General features: G+C 50.5%; 1 protein-coding gene across 5 annotated transcripts in view; it reads right to left on the bottom strand.

The window, feature by feature from the left end:
• CAMSAP1 (calmodulin regulated spectrin associated protein 1) overlaps positions 1 to 2,384 on the bottom strand; it is a 79,863-nt gene extending 77,479 nt beyond the window's left edge. The window contains exons 1-2 of one of the 5 annotated variants that reach the window (XM_057499248.1): positions 2,061 to 2,379; positions 1,759 to 1,918 (exon numbers count right to left, since the gene is read on the bottom strand). In XM_057499248.1, coding sequence (XP_057355231.1) covers positions 1,759 to 1,918 — 160 coding nt within the window. In that variant the 5' untranslated portion in view covers positions 2,061 to 2,379. Of the gene's footprint in view, positions 1 to 1,758 lie in introns of all 5 variants that reach the window. The other 4 variants (XM_036901550.2, XM_057499249.1, XM_036901552.2 and 1 more) reach the window with 4 other exon arrangements.
• Positions 2,385 to 15,825: the final 13,441 nt, after the last annotated feature.

Raw genomic sequence — 15,825 nt, 5'->3', positions numbered from 1 at the left:
GGTAGGGCTAATCTCCCACCATGGCTGTGACCTTCACTCCAGCGACACAGATGAAATACCTTCATCTGAACTGAGTCGAGTCATCTTGGTCATCTGAATTGGGATCTCCCAAATTTGTGACTTGGGAGACTCTAAATTAGGAAAAACACTGTTATCTGCTCCCCTTCCTGAACGAAGGTACAGACGAGAAAAGTCTTCTCGTTTAGCAAAACTGAATGGAAAGCAGACCTCCTAAAATCAGGGTTTGATGGATAAAGGGCAGCCAAGGGGTCGTGACCAACAGGCCACGTGCAATCCACTCTTAGATCCCTCAGACAGAATCTAGTCTTCCTCAGCACCCGCTCCTGCTCTGTTCTATAAATACCTGCCTTTAATAATTTCAAAACTTTAAAGCCTATTTTAACACCAGCTTCAGAATTAATTATCTGATGAGTCAACAAGTATTAACAGAGCGATCTGGTACTGGAAATAAACTAGACTAACCCAATATTAAGGCTGAGAGAGATGCATATTCATTTCTGAATAGCTGACAAATGCCAAGCTGATTGCCAAAGCTAAAAGCAACTGGACAAAAATGCACTGACTTTGCTGAAGAAACTGAAAAGCAAGTAAGAGGGCTTTTTAGGAGTATCCGTGTCTGTGCAGCACTCATTAGTACAACCTGAGCTATTTCCACACATAAGATCTTACAGACACACAGGCCTGAACCCTTGCCCAAGAATCCACAGTGCTTAAGACAACGGGAACCCAGTACCTCCAGTGAAATACTACACAGCAGTGAAAAGGGGAGGAGAAGAGTGGGAAGAATCTGAGAACACGATGTGAAACGGTCCCAGAAGATGGCCCTGTATCTCTAAATGACACCATTTGGTGACGTTAGCCCCAAACCCAGGCCAGTGCAAGACGCAGGTGGGTGTCGGGGAAGACGGCAGAAGTGGAGGACGCGGCAGCTGCTTACACTGTCCAGTGGCCGCTCAGTGACTCCTTACACATCCCTCTAATATCGTACACTTTTCACCGAATCTGTATTTTCCCAGCAATCACATAAATCCATGTATGCGGCAGTGTTTCCCCATCATACTGTCCAGAAGCTGAATCAAGTTCAACGGAGCTACGAACAAGAATTCCAAAACCGCCAGCTGTGAAATAAAACACTCTCCTTGCACACGGCACAACCAACTTCCACGGCCGCCCCCCACCCAGGGAAGGGCCTGCTCAGCGGGCTCGCGACCCGCTCATCCCAGCGCCTCCCTGTACGGCTCCTCTTCCGCCTCGCTCTGGAAACGCGAACGCCTTCACCACGGCAACGGCAACAGTTTTTCAATGCTTCAGATCAAAAGAAAGAAGAATACACAGCGCTAATTCTTAATTTGGTACCGAAAACAAAGCACCTGAAATTAATCAAGAGCCCAGCAATTACGAGAACCTCTTGGTATGGAGACTCCCAGAGTGGAGATGGGCGTCCTCGTGCAGGAAGCGCAAGAGGCCGGACCAACGAGACTCGGTAACAAGGAAGCCTCCTTCTCCAGAACAGGCACGAACCGAAGGTAAGGATTCGGAACGAGCGCGACCCAGTCACAGCAGTTTCTCGTGGGGCGATTCCACAGCCGCCGTTCGCCGAGAATCACGCGAGCGTGGACACGGGGGCTCCCCCTGCCTCGCGCCCTCCGTGCAGCGCGACTCCACGGCAGCCGCGCAAGCCCTCCTCCCGCACCTACGGGCCGCCCCCGCCCCCGCCCCCGGGCCCCGCGGGCCCACCTATGCCGTAGGCCTTGGCGCAGATCCACTGCAGGTTGGCGGCGATCTTGGCGCGCGCGGGGTCGTAGCGGTCCAGCGGCACCACGTCCAGGGCGCCGTCGGGCGCGGCCTCCATCCTCCGCCAGCCCTCCCCGGCCGGGCAGCCGCCCGCGTCCACCATCTGCACACGAAAAGGCCGCTGCAGCGCGGGCGGCGCCGGGCGCGCCGCAACAAAGGCGCCGCGCCCCTCACCGCGCCGGGACCGCGTGGGCCGCGACGCCAGGACCCCCGCCCGGAGGCCGCCCGCGCCGGCCCCACCTCACCTCAGAGCCGCCGCCGTGACCGCCGCCGCAGGTGCTGCGGCTGCATGCTGCGGGGCCGGACCGGGAGGCCGGGCCGAGGTCCGAAGGCGGCGAGGCGGGGGCGCGGGCACGGGGGGGTGCGGGGGTGGCGACGGAGGCGCGGGCGGGCGCGGGGGCGGGGGCGGGGCGGCGGCGGCGGCGGCGGAGGCGACGGCCGCTGAGCAGGCAGCCAACCGACGGGAGCGCGCGCACGGCTGAGCCCTGCGCAGGCGCAGAACTTGCGGCCCGCCGCCCCGCCCACGGCCCGCGCTCGCCCCGCCCCTCCCGCAGGCGCAGAGCTCGCGGCCCGCCGCCCCGCCCCCTCCCGCAGGCGCAGTGCGTGAGGCCCGCCGCCCCGCCCCCGGCTCACGTTCGTCCCTTCCCTACCCGCGGCGCGGGGCGCGGGGTCGCGCGGAGTAAGTGGTGTCGACGGAGGGGCTCAGCAGGGCTCGCCGCAGCCTTCTCTCTGGGCTGCCCCTCCTCCGCGTCCTGCGTCCTCCGCACCTGAGGCCCCGCCGCGGCGAATCGGGCCGAGCGCCTCGCGGACGCCACTGCGCCCCTGGGGGTCCGTGCGGGCCGGCCGCCGCCTCCGGAAGGCGACCGCTCGGCGGACGGGGCGGAAGGGGCGCCCGGAACCCGGCCGTCCCCCGCCGCAGAACAGCCCTGGGACGCCCTCCCTGCCCTCGGAGCCGTTATGGGATTACGGCGACGGCCCCTCCGTAACGGCCCACGGTGCCTAGGGATCCCCACCCCCAGCGTAGCACTGGGCGCGCCTCCCACCCTAGCGGGGCGCCGAGCCCGCGGACCCTGTCCAGGGAGCAGCCAACGGAATACCTGCCTACCTGCCCGCGGCGCTGCAGCCGGGGTCCCGGAGCAGGCCCGGCCCCGCCACCCCTGCAAAGCTTGGAGCCTGGGCTTTCGCAGAGCCTGCCCAGGAGCGAGCTGTGACTGGGGTGCCCCACGTGGGTACCAGCCATGGGCCCCAGGGTACGGCATCGGGAAGGTGGGCGTCTGACACCTGAGGGAGACGGCAGCGTCCTCACCAAGTGTTGCCATAGGTAGAGGGCTCGGGCACATGCCCTAGTAGAGACTGGCCTCATCCTAATAAAGTCAGCATCAAAGGGCCTGTATTGGGTTAATAATTATAACACCGTGAAACGTCTTATGTCGTGCTTATCTGAGGACCTAACAGCCAAACAAAAGGCTACTGGCTGCTGTGCCATTCGCTGGGGTCCAGAAACCCAAGGCCTTGAGGAAAGCATAAATAAGGTGTCTGGGGAGTGAAGGCCACCACGCCTCCCAATCTCCACTTCACTGGGCCATCCTCAGCCGGAAAGAAGAGCCACATCACTAAGTGATGTAAGCTCTGATGGACAGTGACTTCAATGGTGTGGGGGGGACTTGATAAAAAGGGTGAATATAGTAACCACAATGTTTTTCATGTGAAACCTTCATAAGAGTATATCAATGATAGCTTAATTTAAAAAATAAATAAAGGAGAGAAAATTAATAAAGTGATGTAAGCTCAGAGGACCCAGCCTGTCATTCACTGTGCAGCCAAGGGCCTTGCTCGGGCTGACAGCAGACAACAAAATGCAGATCCCCTTTGCCCACCCTCGAGGAGCTGAAGTCTAGTGAAGACAACGCAACTGTGTGCCCAGTGGGCGAATAGGATTGCTGGGGGCTGGCAGCCATGGGAAACGGGCAGGGAGCATTTGAAAGACCTGGAGGAAGTGAGGGGCAAGCTGCGGTGTATCTGGGGAAGCAGTGTCTGGGCAGGGGACACAGCAGGTACAGAAACCTTGAGACAGAGGAGCACCTGGTATGTAAGGAGGAAGCCACTGGGTCCCAGGAGCAAGAGGCTGGTAGGAAAGGGGGTGGGGAGTGGAGGTGGAGGCAGATCTTGCACAGCAAGAACTTGACCTCTTCTCTGAGATGAGAAGCCACAGAGGGACTGAGCGCAGGCAGGAATGATGTGCTGGCCTTCTAGAGGGATCATTCTGCTTCCTGGGCAAAGAACACATGGTGGCGAGGGCAAGAAGCAGGGAGACCATCCCCTGAGAGATGGGATGCGGAGTGGGAGAGAAAGATGAGGGCTTCTATGCTGATCTTGTTTCCTGCAACCTTGCTGAGCACATTAATTCTAACAGTTTTTTAGTGGAGTCTTTAGGCATTTCTATACATAAGATCATGACATCAGTGCTATAGATGGTTGTGCTCTTCCTTCTCAATCTGGGAGCCTTTTATTTCTTCTTCTTACATAACTGCCCTGGCCAGAACCCCCCAGTACGGTGTTGACTAGAAGTAGACAAATCTTTGTCTCATTTCTGCTCTTAGGAGAAAAGCACCCAGTCTTTCACCAGAGTATGATGTTAAATGTGGGCTTTTCATATTAATCAGATTAGGAGAGTTCCCTTTTATTCCTATTTTACTAAGTGTTTTCCCCATGAAAGGTTGTTGGATTTTGTCAGATGTTTTTTGTGTGACTATTGAGATGAACATGTGGGATATTTTTACTGATTCTATTAATGTGTATTACATTGATTTTTGGATATGGAACCAACATTGCATTCCTGGAATAAATTCTATTTGGTCATAGTGTATAATTTTTTTTAGCTTTATTGAGATATAATGGACATTTAACATCATGTAAGTTAAAGATGTACAACGTGATGATTTTGGTGAATGGGTAGGTATACACTGTGAAATGATTCCCACAATAAGTTCAGTTGACAGATCACCTTACCTGTTGCCAGTGTGTTGAGAAAATTTAAATTTACTCTCTCAGCAACTATCAAGTATACAATATAGTGTTGTTAACTATAGTCAGCATGTCATACATTATGTCCCCAGAACATACTCATCTTGTAAATTTGCAACTTTTGACCCAAATCTCCACATTTCCCCCACCCCCAAGCCCCTGCCAACCACTAATCTACTTTTTCTATGACTTTTTTTTAGATTCCACATGTAAGTGATCTCATACAGTACTTGTCTTTTTCTGTTTCACTTAGCATAATGTTCTCAATGTTCACATCACAAACATCAGGATTTCCCTTTTTATGGCTGTACTCATATATATTTCATTGTGTATGTACACATTTCCTTTATCCATTCATCCCCGAGGGACACTTTATGTGTTCATGTCTTGGTTATTGTGAACAAGGCGTGATACAATGCACATGGGGTGCAAACATCTGAGTTCCTGATTCCATGTCCTTCCAATCAATACCCACACATGTAATTACTGGATCATATGGAAGCTCTACTTTTAACTTTTTGAAGAACCTCCATTCTGTTTTCCATAGTGGCTGCGCCAGCTGACATTTGCCCTGACAGTGCACAAGGGATCCCCTTTCTCCCCATCCCCAGCAATACTTGTCATCTCTTATATTTGTGATGATAGCCATTCAAGCAGGTGTGAGGTACATCTCATTATGGTTTGATTTGCATTTCCATGAGTAGGATGCTGAACACCATTCTACATACACGTTGGCCGTCTGTATGTCTTCTTTGGAAAATATCTACTCAGATCATTTGCCCATTTTTTTAATTGCATTATTTTTTTGCTATTGAATAGCATGACTTCTTTATATATTTTGGATATTAACCCCTTACCAGGTATGTGGCTTGCACATACTCTTTCCCACTCTGCAGGCTGCCTCTTCATTTTGTCGGTTTCCTGTGCAGCACAGAACACTGTGCTTGGATGTCAGCCTGCCTGTTGATGTCTGCTTTTGTTGCTTGTGCTTTTGGTTTTGTATCTAAAAAATCATTGCCAAGACCCATATGAAGGAGCTTTTCCTCTATGCTTTCTTCTAGGAGTTTCATGGTATCAGGTTTTACATTTAAGTCTTTAAGCCATTTTGAGTTAATTTTTGTGAGTGGTATAAGATAGGGGTCTGTTCTTTTGCATGTGTATATTCACTTTTCCAAACATAATTTATTGAAGAGACTGTCCTTTTCCCATTTTTAGTTGACTGTATAGGCATGGGTTTATTATCTTCCATTGGTCTATGTGTCTGTTTTTATGCTAATGCCATACTGTTCTGGTTTCTACAACTTTGTAATATAGTTTGGAATCAGGCAGTGTAATAACTCCAGTTTTGTTCTTCTGTCTCAAGATTGCTTTGACTACTTGGGACCTTTTGTGGTTACATATGAATTTTTGGATTGTTTTTCTATGAAAATTTCATTGGAATTTTAATAGGGATTGCATTGAATCTATAGATTGCTTTGCAGAAGATGGACATTTTGACAATAATAATTCGAATCCAAGAATATGTGGGCTTTCTTTCCATTTATTTGTGTCTTCATCTTTCATCAGTCTTACAGTTTTTACTTTAACTTCTTTAAATTTATTCCTGATTATTTATTATGCTATTATAAGGGAGATTTTTTTCTTCTTTTTCAGATAGTTGTTGTTAGGTATACAACTGCATCTGCTTTGTGTGTGTTGATTTTGTTTCCTGCAAACTTTACTGAATTTATTAGTTCTAAATAAAAGTTTTTGGGTAGTGCCGTTAGGGTTTTCTATATATAAGATCGTGTCATCTGCAAATAGAGACAGTACTGCTTCCTTTCCGATTGGTATGTCTTTTGCTTTTCTTGCCCAATGGCTCTAGCTAGAACTTTCAAAACTACGCTGAATAGGACTGGTGAGAAAGTGGGCACCTTGGTCTTGTTTCTGGATATTAAAAGCTTTCCATATTTCACACGGACTATGATGTTAGCTGTTGGTTTGTCATATATGGCCTTTATTATGTTGATATACATTCTTTCTATACCCAATTTGTTGAGTTTTTGTCATGAAAAGATGTTGAATTTTGTCAAATGCTTTTTCTGCATCTATTGAGATGATCACATAATTTTTATCTTTCATTCTGTTGATGTGGTGTATCACATTTATTGATTTGCATAATGTCAAGCCACCTTTGCATCCCAGGGATGAATCCCACTTCATCATGGTGCGTGATCCTTTATTGTGCTGTTGAATTCAGCTTATTATTTTATGGAGAACGTTTACACTATATTCAGCAGGGATATTGGCTTGTAGTTTTCTTTTCTTGTAGTGTCTTTATCTGGCTTTGGCACCAGGGCAATATTGGCCCCATAAAATGAATATGGGAGTGTTCCCCATCTTCCATTTTTTGAAAATGTTTGGGAAGGACAGGCACTAATTCTTCAAATGTTTGGTAGGATTACCAGTGAAGCCATCTGTACCTGGGTTTTTCTTTGTTGGGAGAGTTTTTGGTGACTCAATCTCCTTAGTCAGTATTGGTTTATTCAGATTTCCTATTTCTTCCTGATTCAGTCTTGGTATGCATGTTTCTAGGAATTTATCCATTTCTCCTAGGTTACCAGGTTTGTTGGTGTATAATTGTTCAGTAGTCTCTTCTGTTCTTTTGTATTTCTGTGGTATATTCTCTTTCTGTGTATTTGTGTAATGTCTCCTCTTTCATTCTACTTTTGTTGATTTGAGTCCTCTCTTCTTGGTTAGTCTGGCAAAAAGTTTGTCAATTTTGTCTTTTAAAAAAAACTGGCTTCATTGATTTTTTTTCCTATTGTTTTTCTGGTCTGTTTATTTCTGCTCTAATCCTCACTTTTTCCTTCCTTCTTCTAACTTTGGGGCTTAATTTTATTCTATTTCTTTGAGGTGTAAAGTAAGGATATTTGAGATCTTTCTTTTTTTCTTAATGTAGGTATTTATCTCTATAAACTCCCCTTTTAGAACTGCTTTTGTTTCATCCCATACATTTTAGTATGTTTTATTTCTGTTTTCATCTGTATCAAGATACTTTGATCTCCCTTTTGATTTCTTTGGCCCATTGGTTGTTCAGGTGTGTGTTAATTTCCATGTATTTGTGAGTCTTCAAGTTTTCCTCCTGCTGTTTTCTAGTTGTTTATCATTGTGTTAGAAGATACTTGATATGATTTCAATCTTCTTAAATTTGTGGAGATTTGCTTTGTGGCCTAACATATCATCTATTCTGCATGTGCTTGAGAAAAATGTATATGCTGTTGCTGTCGGAAGGAATGTTCTGTGTCTCAGGTCCACTTGGTCTACAGTGTTATTCAAGTCTATTTCCTTATTGATTTCTCCCTGGAGAGTCTATCCAATGTTGAAAATGGGGTATGAAAGTCCCCTACTATTACTGTTATGTCTAATTTTCCCTTCAGTTATGTTAATATTCGTTTCAAATACTTAGATGCTCCAATTTGGGTGATATATTTACAACTGTTATATCCTCTTGATGAATTGACAACCCCTTTATCACTATATGGTAATGTCATCTAGTGACCTACTTTGACTGGAAGTCTGTTATAACTGATGTGACTATAATCACTCCTTCTTTTAGTTACCATTTGCATGGAATCTTTTTTTCTATCCCTTCACTTTCAGAATGTGTGTGGCCTTAAAGCTAAAATGAGTCTCTTATGGGTGGCATATTGTTGGACCATGTTTTTTAATCCATTCAATCACTCTGTCTTTTGATTGGAGAATTTAATCCATTTATATTTAAAGTAATTATTGACAGGTAAGAATTCAGTATTGCCATTTTATTCATTTTTTTTATTGTTTTGTGTTCCTTTATTACTCTTGCTGTTTTCCTTTGTGATTTATTTTTTGTAGTGGTATGCCCTCCTTTATCTTTTGTGGAGATAAAGTCTAAAGTGATAACCCACTTTCAGTCACAGACAAAAGCTCTACACTGTTATTTCTCCTCACCCACATTTTATGCTATTGATGTCACACTTTATATCTTTTTATATTGTGTGTTTATAAAGTATTGTAGCTACTGTTATTTGTAATACTATTGTCTTCTACTGGTTATACTAGAGATAGTACTGATTTACACATCCATTGCAGTATTAGGGTATTCTGAATCTGACTGTATATTTACCTTTACCAGTGAATTCTATACTTTTGTTTTCACATTGTTACTTCATGGCATTTCATTTCAACTTCAAGAACTCCCATGGGTACTTTCTGTGAGGCAGGTTTAGTGGCGATGATTCCCTTATCTTGTTTGTTTTGTTTTTTGCTTTGCCCTTTTTTTTTTTTTTTGGTATCATTAATCTACAATTACATGAGGAACATTATGTTTACTAGGCTCCTCCCATCACCAAGTCCCCCCCACATACCCCATGACAGTCACTGTCCATCAGCGTAGTAAGATGCTATAGAATCACTATTTGTCTTCTCTGTGTTGTAAGGCCTCCCCATGAACCCCCCCACATTATGTCTGCTAGTAGTAATGCCCCCCCCTTTTTTTTTCTTGCTTATCCCTCCCTTCCCACCCATCCTCCCCAGACCCTTTCCCTTTGGTAACTGTTAGTCCATTCTTGGGTTCTGTGATTCTGCTGCTGTTTTGTTCCTTCAATTTTTCTTTGTTCTTATACTCTACATATGAGTGAAATCATCTGGTATTTGTCTTTCTCCGCCTGGCTTATTTCACTGAGCATAATACCCTCTGGCTCCATCCAGGTTGTTGCAAATGGTAGGACTTGTTTTCTTCTTATGGCTGAATAGTATTCCATTGTGTATATGTACCACATCTTCTTTATCCATTCATCTACTGATGGACACTTAGGTTGCTTCCATTTCTTGGCTATTGTAAATAGTGCTGGATAAACATAGGGGTGCATATGTCTTTTTCAAACTGGGCTGCTGCATTCTTACTCCCTTATCTTTTGCTCATCTGGGAATGTTTTTACCTCACCTTTACTTCTGAAGGACACTGGTGTCTGTGCATTTGAAGGCACACACACCTCCTTCAGTTTTTAAAGACTGCTTTTGGTAGATAAATACCTTCCCTTGTCATTCCCTGGGAATGATGGGACTACCTCTGGAACTGCAGTCATCGGTAGTGGGGTTAGGACAGAGGCTCTGGGGCTTGGCCTGCAGCAGGATCCACAGTTGTCAGGCCTTTTACCAGGGCCTTGGGCAGGCCTGGGTCATGTGTGATCCCTGGGAGACAGGATCACCTCCAGGGCCTGGTGCAGGAGGGCTAGTGCTGGGATGTGCATTCTCATCAGGTTTTGCAGTTGGGTCCTCAAATAGCAGGTCTGTTCCCAGGTGCACACAGGTGTAGCTTCCCACCAAGTCCCTGGGAAGGCTCCTGCCAGGTCCCCGGATGGGTCTCTGGGTAGGCAGAACTGGCCCCAGACCATGGCTGACTGAGTTTCTCGGCTGCCTCAGGGTCCACAGCCAAGGCTGAGGTCTGCAGACCTGGCATAAAGGCACAGATGGATGGGTCTCCTGCCAGGTTCCTGGATGGGCTGGACTGCTCACTGACCCTGGCTGGAGGGGCTGGAGCCCAGTTCCAGGGCCATATCAGAATCTACAGTCAGGCTGAGTTTGGCAGGTGTAACTCTAGAGGCTCCCAGACTGTGGCTGAGGGGCTAGAACTGGGCCACAGGCCACTTCAGGATCCCAGCCAGGCACAAGGTCTGTGTCCTATTACCTGAGGCATGGGCGGGCATGACCCCTGCCAGGCCCTGTGGCACATGGTGCTGCTGGCTGGACCTAGGCCAAACGGGGCCACAGGCGAGTCCTTGGGTGGCTGGAGCTGTCAAGCCGGCCCCCTGGGTGCGAGCCTGCCCTCTCAGAATGGCTCTCCTCGGTCTCAGACCATCTCCTACCTGGACGGCACAGCCCCCACGATTTGTTTTGCCCCTGGACAGATGCCCAACTACTGTTGCTCAGGGTAAGACCAGCAGGGGGTGTCTTGTTCAGCCATCCTGTTGACACCAGTTCTCTTAAAATTCTGTTCCTGGATTCCATTTACTTGCATTTGTGGATTTTTGTGTCCATATTCATACAAGTTATTGATGTGTAGCTTTCTTGTGATATCTTTGGTTGAGTGTTCCCTCCTCTTCTCTTTTTTAGAAAGTTTGTTAACATTGGCATTAATTCCTCTGACTGATAGGATTCAACAATGAAGCAAATGGTCTGGGCTCTTCTTGGTGGGCAGTACATCACCACTTGTTACAATCGCAGGTAGGGTGTGTCTTTTCAAGTCCTTCTCAGTGGTTTGCGTCACCCTAGAAGTTGGTCCCTTTCACCTCAGTCGAAGGGCTTTTCTCCTAAGAATTCTAAAGACCCAGCCGTCCTGACCCAAGGTGGGAAAGGCTGGAGGGAGGCGGTGTGGGGAAGGAGCAGGCCTGTGTACTTTGGACATGGTAAGTTCCAGATGCCTGCTGGACCCCAGGTGGAAGTGTTGGCGGGCACCTGCCAACAGCTCACAGGGTGGCCCAGGTAGGGGCTGTGAAGTGGGCCTTGTCACCACAGGGCGGACACTGCAGCTGCGGGAGAAGACGCCCAGGGGAGCTGTGGGCTAGAGCAGTGGTGCCCAGGCCCTGCGTGTGGCCTGGAGGTCAGGGGTGAGAGCAGCCGGCTTAGAAGGTGTGCGGGAGATGCCCAGGACTGGCTCAGGTTGGGCAATGCCCTGGGGAAACCTTGACAAGCAGGTTTGGTGAAGTGGGGAGACCAAGAAGGAATTCCAACAAGCAAAGCCTGCACACTCCCAGGAGTTTTTGCAAAGGACAGCAGGGAAATGGAGTGGCGACCCAGGACAGAGAAGCTGTTGTTTTCAGACTGGAGAAATCACAGCATGTCGGACGTGGTAGGGATGGTGCGGAGGAGGGGAGAGGGCCACTGACCTGGACACAGGCCTGGGCGCATGAGCCCCCTTCCCTGGGCAAGAGAGAAGGCAGGGTCATGGCCCAGGGGTGGTGGAGGTGGGGGATGGAAGTACCGTGGGCCTGCAGGGACAGGAGGTGACCCAGGACTGTTGCCTAGGCAGGTGGCAGCAGGGAGGAGCTACAGAGATGGCACGTGAGGCTGGGCAGCCTCGAGGGGCCTCTGCGGGCAGACAGTGAGGTCGGATGGCGCAGGCCTGTGTGCAACCCCTGTAGTGGGGCCCCGGGCGTGCACAGGAGGGAGGGGGCGCCACCGGGGTGGGGGGGCCTTCAGAAGGGCTTGTTTGAACATAGTTACAAGGCCCTGGAAGGCTGATACCTCTCCATGTGCTGGCTGTGCCTGCTTCTGTTTAGGGTGACTCCTGCATGTGAGGCCGCTGGGGCTGGCTCCTATGCACTACTTACGTTTCAACTCGGGAGACAATGTCCTTGGCCCAGAATTCCAAACGCTGCTCTGACTGCCAAAACCTGTGCTGTAAGACGTGACGGGTTTTACTTCTTTGCAGGAGCAATGTGTCAGGGAGCCACCCGGACTCAGGGGGATGCTCAGGCGTTGCTCCTCGGCCTGGCCCCACTCGCTCTAGCAGCAGGCGGCAAAGGGTGTCTCGAGAAAGCGCCAACGAGGGCTCTGGCTCCCAGGACAGGCACATAAGGCCACCCACCGTCCGTGGGAGGCGTCCTGGCCTGGCTTCCCCTTGGCCGCCAGCTCAGAGCCCAAGGCAGTGGGTCACTGCATCAGGTCCCTCAGAAGTCTGAGGACCAAAGGATAGCAACTCCCTACAGCAAGTGGCAGCCAGGGCCCAGCTCCCCTGCCCGCCCCTGCACCCCCAGCCCTGCTTCCGTGGCCCTTCCTCCATAGCTCCCTTCAACCAATGCCGTGGGAATGAAAATGGCTGTCAGGGTGCCACCACTCCTTGCCTATTCACGCTGATTCTCCCAGTGCCCACAGGACTGGCCCTCACACCTGCTGGGCGGTATTTCAGCCCAAAGGAACAGAGAACGCAGGTGAGGAAGGGAAACAGCAGCCTGACTGTGGAAGAGCACATTGACAGAGGCTGCAGGTGACGGTGGTGATCACGTTGTGCTGAGTTGCTGAAAACGTGAAGAGAAGGCAAATTTAACCTTTTTGTTAACTTGGCAGCTTTCTATTCTTTATGGAAATAGAAAACTAACATCTTTCCATTTTTAGTTTCAATTCCGTAAGAGCCAGCCATTGCATTTTCCTATAAACAGGCAAGAAGTCTCGCACTGCAAGCACATGCAAGTGTGCAGGACCCCTACGAGCCACCCAGCGGCCTCACCCTGATCAGACCAGGGCACGCAGGGCTGTCCCCAGGAAGGCACAGCCAGCTGTGCCCAAGTAAGGCCATAAGAGCCACCTGCCCTGGCAGAAGGTGCCAGCCCACAGAGCAGGGAGCAGCTCATGTGGCTGCCTGCCTGCCCTGAGTGCAGCAAGCCGGGCACAGCAGGCCAAGGTCATGGCTGGCTTCCTCAGGTGGGGTGGTAGGGCTCTGCTAACATGGACATTTTGTACACAAAAACCTTTGGCTTAAAGACATCAAGGGATGAGTGCTGCCTAGGGCTTGCTAGAAACAGAGTCCCTGGAAGACGGTAGGAGAGGGGAGGGGGCCTGCCCAGCCTTTCTCCAGGCTAAGCTGCAGGAACAAAGCCAGGGCCTGGGCCATCTGACACCAGCGCTCCAGGAGAGCTCTGAGCCAAGCCCAGTGAAGGGCTGGCAGAGGCCTGGGGCCCTAGTGGGAGCTCAAGGCTTTCCGAGGAGCTGGTGAGGCAGGCGCCAATCTCAAGAGCCAAGAGACACAGATGTGGTTTCATGAGGTCGGCCATGGGGGGTCCTGTCTGCAGGAATTTTAACAGGCTTGAACCCAGGGACATGGACCTACCCCATCCTTAAACTTGCTAAATATGTCAACGAAAAGTAAAATGCATTTCAATTAAGATGTTTTCGATTCACAGACTCAAACACTTGGCTGCTGTTGTTCATAGCAATGTTATTCACAGCAGAAAAATGGGGAAGCACCCAAGTGCCCATCAGTGGACCAATGGATAAATAAAACGTGGTCTATCCACAGAGGAATATTACTCAGGCTTCAAAAGCAAGGGCATCCTCACATGATAAATGGACGGACCCGCAGACACTGTGCTCAGTGAAATGAGGACAGACTCTGTGGGACTTCACTGACAGGAGGTCCCTGGAGGAGTCACTTCAGTGGCAGTGGGTAGGGACCAGGGGCTGGGGAGGGAGTGTTCAGTGGGGACAGTCTCAGTTGGGAAGATGGAAAATTCTGGAGAGGATGGTGGGGATGGCCGCACACATGAATGTACCTAATGCCCCCAAACTGTGCACCTAAACATGGCTAAGATGGTAAATTTTATGTTCTGTGTATTTTGCCACAATTTAAAAAATGCAAATGCAGAAGTTAATATTTTATAACTTTCAGTTTGCAGAGCTAGGTTTAAAAACTTGAAACTTATAATAAATCTATAATTCATTTTAAAACCTGCATGAAGCCTGCCTCAAGGTCACAAGAAAACCAGTGAACCCTGTGCAGAAGGGTCACTGCTGGGCGCAGGCCCATTGCAGCCCTGAGTGGCGCCAGCACACAGCTGCCAACAGAGCTATGAACATGGGGCCGTGACCAGGCAGCGAGCACACGAGGCCCGTCACAGAACAGACGTGGCTACCCAGGCAGAGCAGGGCCCTACTGAGAGGCAGCTCAGTCTCTCTTGTTCGTCTGCTGGACCCCTACCAGGCGCAAAGGGCTGCACCCACCACAGGCTCACACGCCAGGGCCTTCACTGATGGGTCCATCCATCCCAGCAACCAAGGAAAACCTCACAGGCCGTCTGCAAAGGACGCCCACTCAGCAAGCCCTCGGAGGCCACGGGGCCCGCAGCTGAGGGCTCCCGCCTGCCTGTGGGCACATGGGGTACCTCCTGCCATGTGCCTGCGGCCCCCCACTGCCCCGCTTGTGCTGGACACAGCCCGAGGGGACATGGGGACAGACTGGCTCACAAGTGCCAGGCTGTGTCCCAGGACTCCTGCCAGTGAAATGGTGTGGGGAGCTGACCATGCCCCCAGACGCCACAGCCTATCCCCAGGATCTGTGGATGTACCACTGGCCCTGACAGAAAGGGCTTTGCGCACAGGACTGGGTTTCGGACCTTGAGACCAGGTGGCCCTGGACCACGCCGACACAGGGATCCTATCGCCATCCATATGTTCAGTCCCAGCCCCAGTATGTGGTGGCACTAGGAGGTGGGCCTTGGGGGTGGCTGAGTTGTGAGGGAGGAACCGCACAAGTGGGTCCATGTCCTTATGAAAGGGTCCCCAGAGCGCCCCCTCCAGCGAAAGGCCGCCTAGGAACCAGGAAGCAGCCCTCTCCCAACACTGGATCTGCGGGCCTCAGGACCTCAGGCCCCAGCCAGGGCGGAGAAACAGGTCTGGGCTCATGAGCCCGTGGGAGGTGTTGCAATGCCCAGGCTGAGGACAGGTGCCTTAAAGAGGGAGGTGGGCAGGTCAGAGGGGAGGCAAGGGCGAGCAGAGGGGGCGCATCAGAAGGCCTGCGCTGCTGGCCTTGAAGGCAGAGGCGGAGAATGGGCCAAAGAATGTGGGGCCCCACAAGCTGGAAGAGCTGGAAAGGCTGGGGTTCTCCCCAGAGCCTCCAGGAGGAACCAGTCCTTCAGACATCCTGACTTTAGCCCCAAGGGTCGGTTTGTTGTGGACTCCTGACCCTCAGGACTTCTGGCAACACCTTGTGTGACTCCAGTGGGGAGCCTGTCCCAGCACAGCAGCCCTGGAGCGACGTGCATGCTGTGCACCCCTTCTTTCCCCACGCACATAGGGATCCTGTGGGAGCATCAGCACCACAGACACGTCGGCCTCACCCAAGGGCCAGGGGGCTGTCTTTACTCCAGGGACACTGCTCCCTCCACCTGGCTGCTCCAGACCAGTGTGGCCCTCGCCAGGGCTGTGGGCACTGGTCCCTAGGGTGACCAACTCAGCACTTCCTCCGCCAGACAC

Source organism: Manis pentadactyla, chromosome 3 (genome assembly GCF_030020395.1).
Source record: "Manis pentadactyla isolate mManPen7 chromosome 3, mManPen7.hap1, whole genome shotgun sequence".
Taxonomy (NCBI): domain Eukaryota; kingdom Metazoa; phylum Chordata; class Mammalia; order Pholidota; family Manidae; genus Manis; species Manis pentadactyla.
Note: the sequence above shows the minus strand (reverse complement) of the source record. Positions and strands in the feature narration are given on the sequence as shown.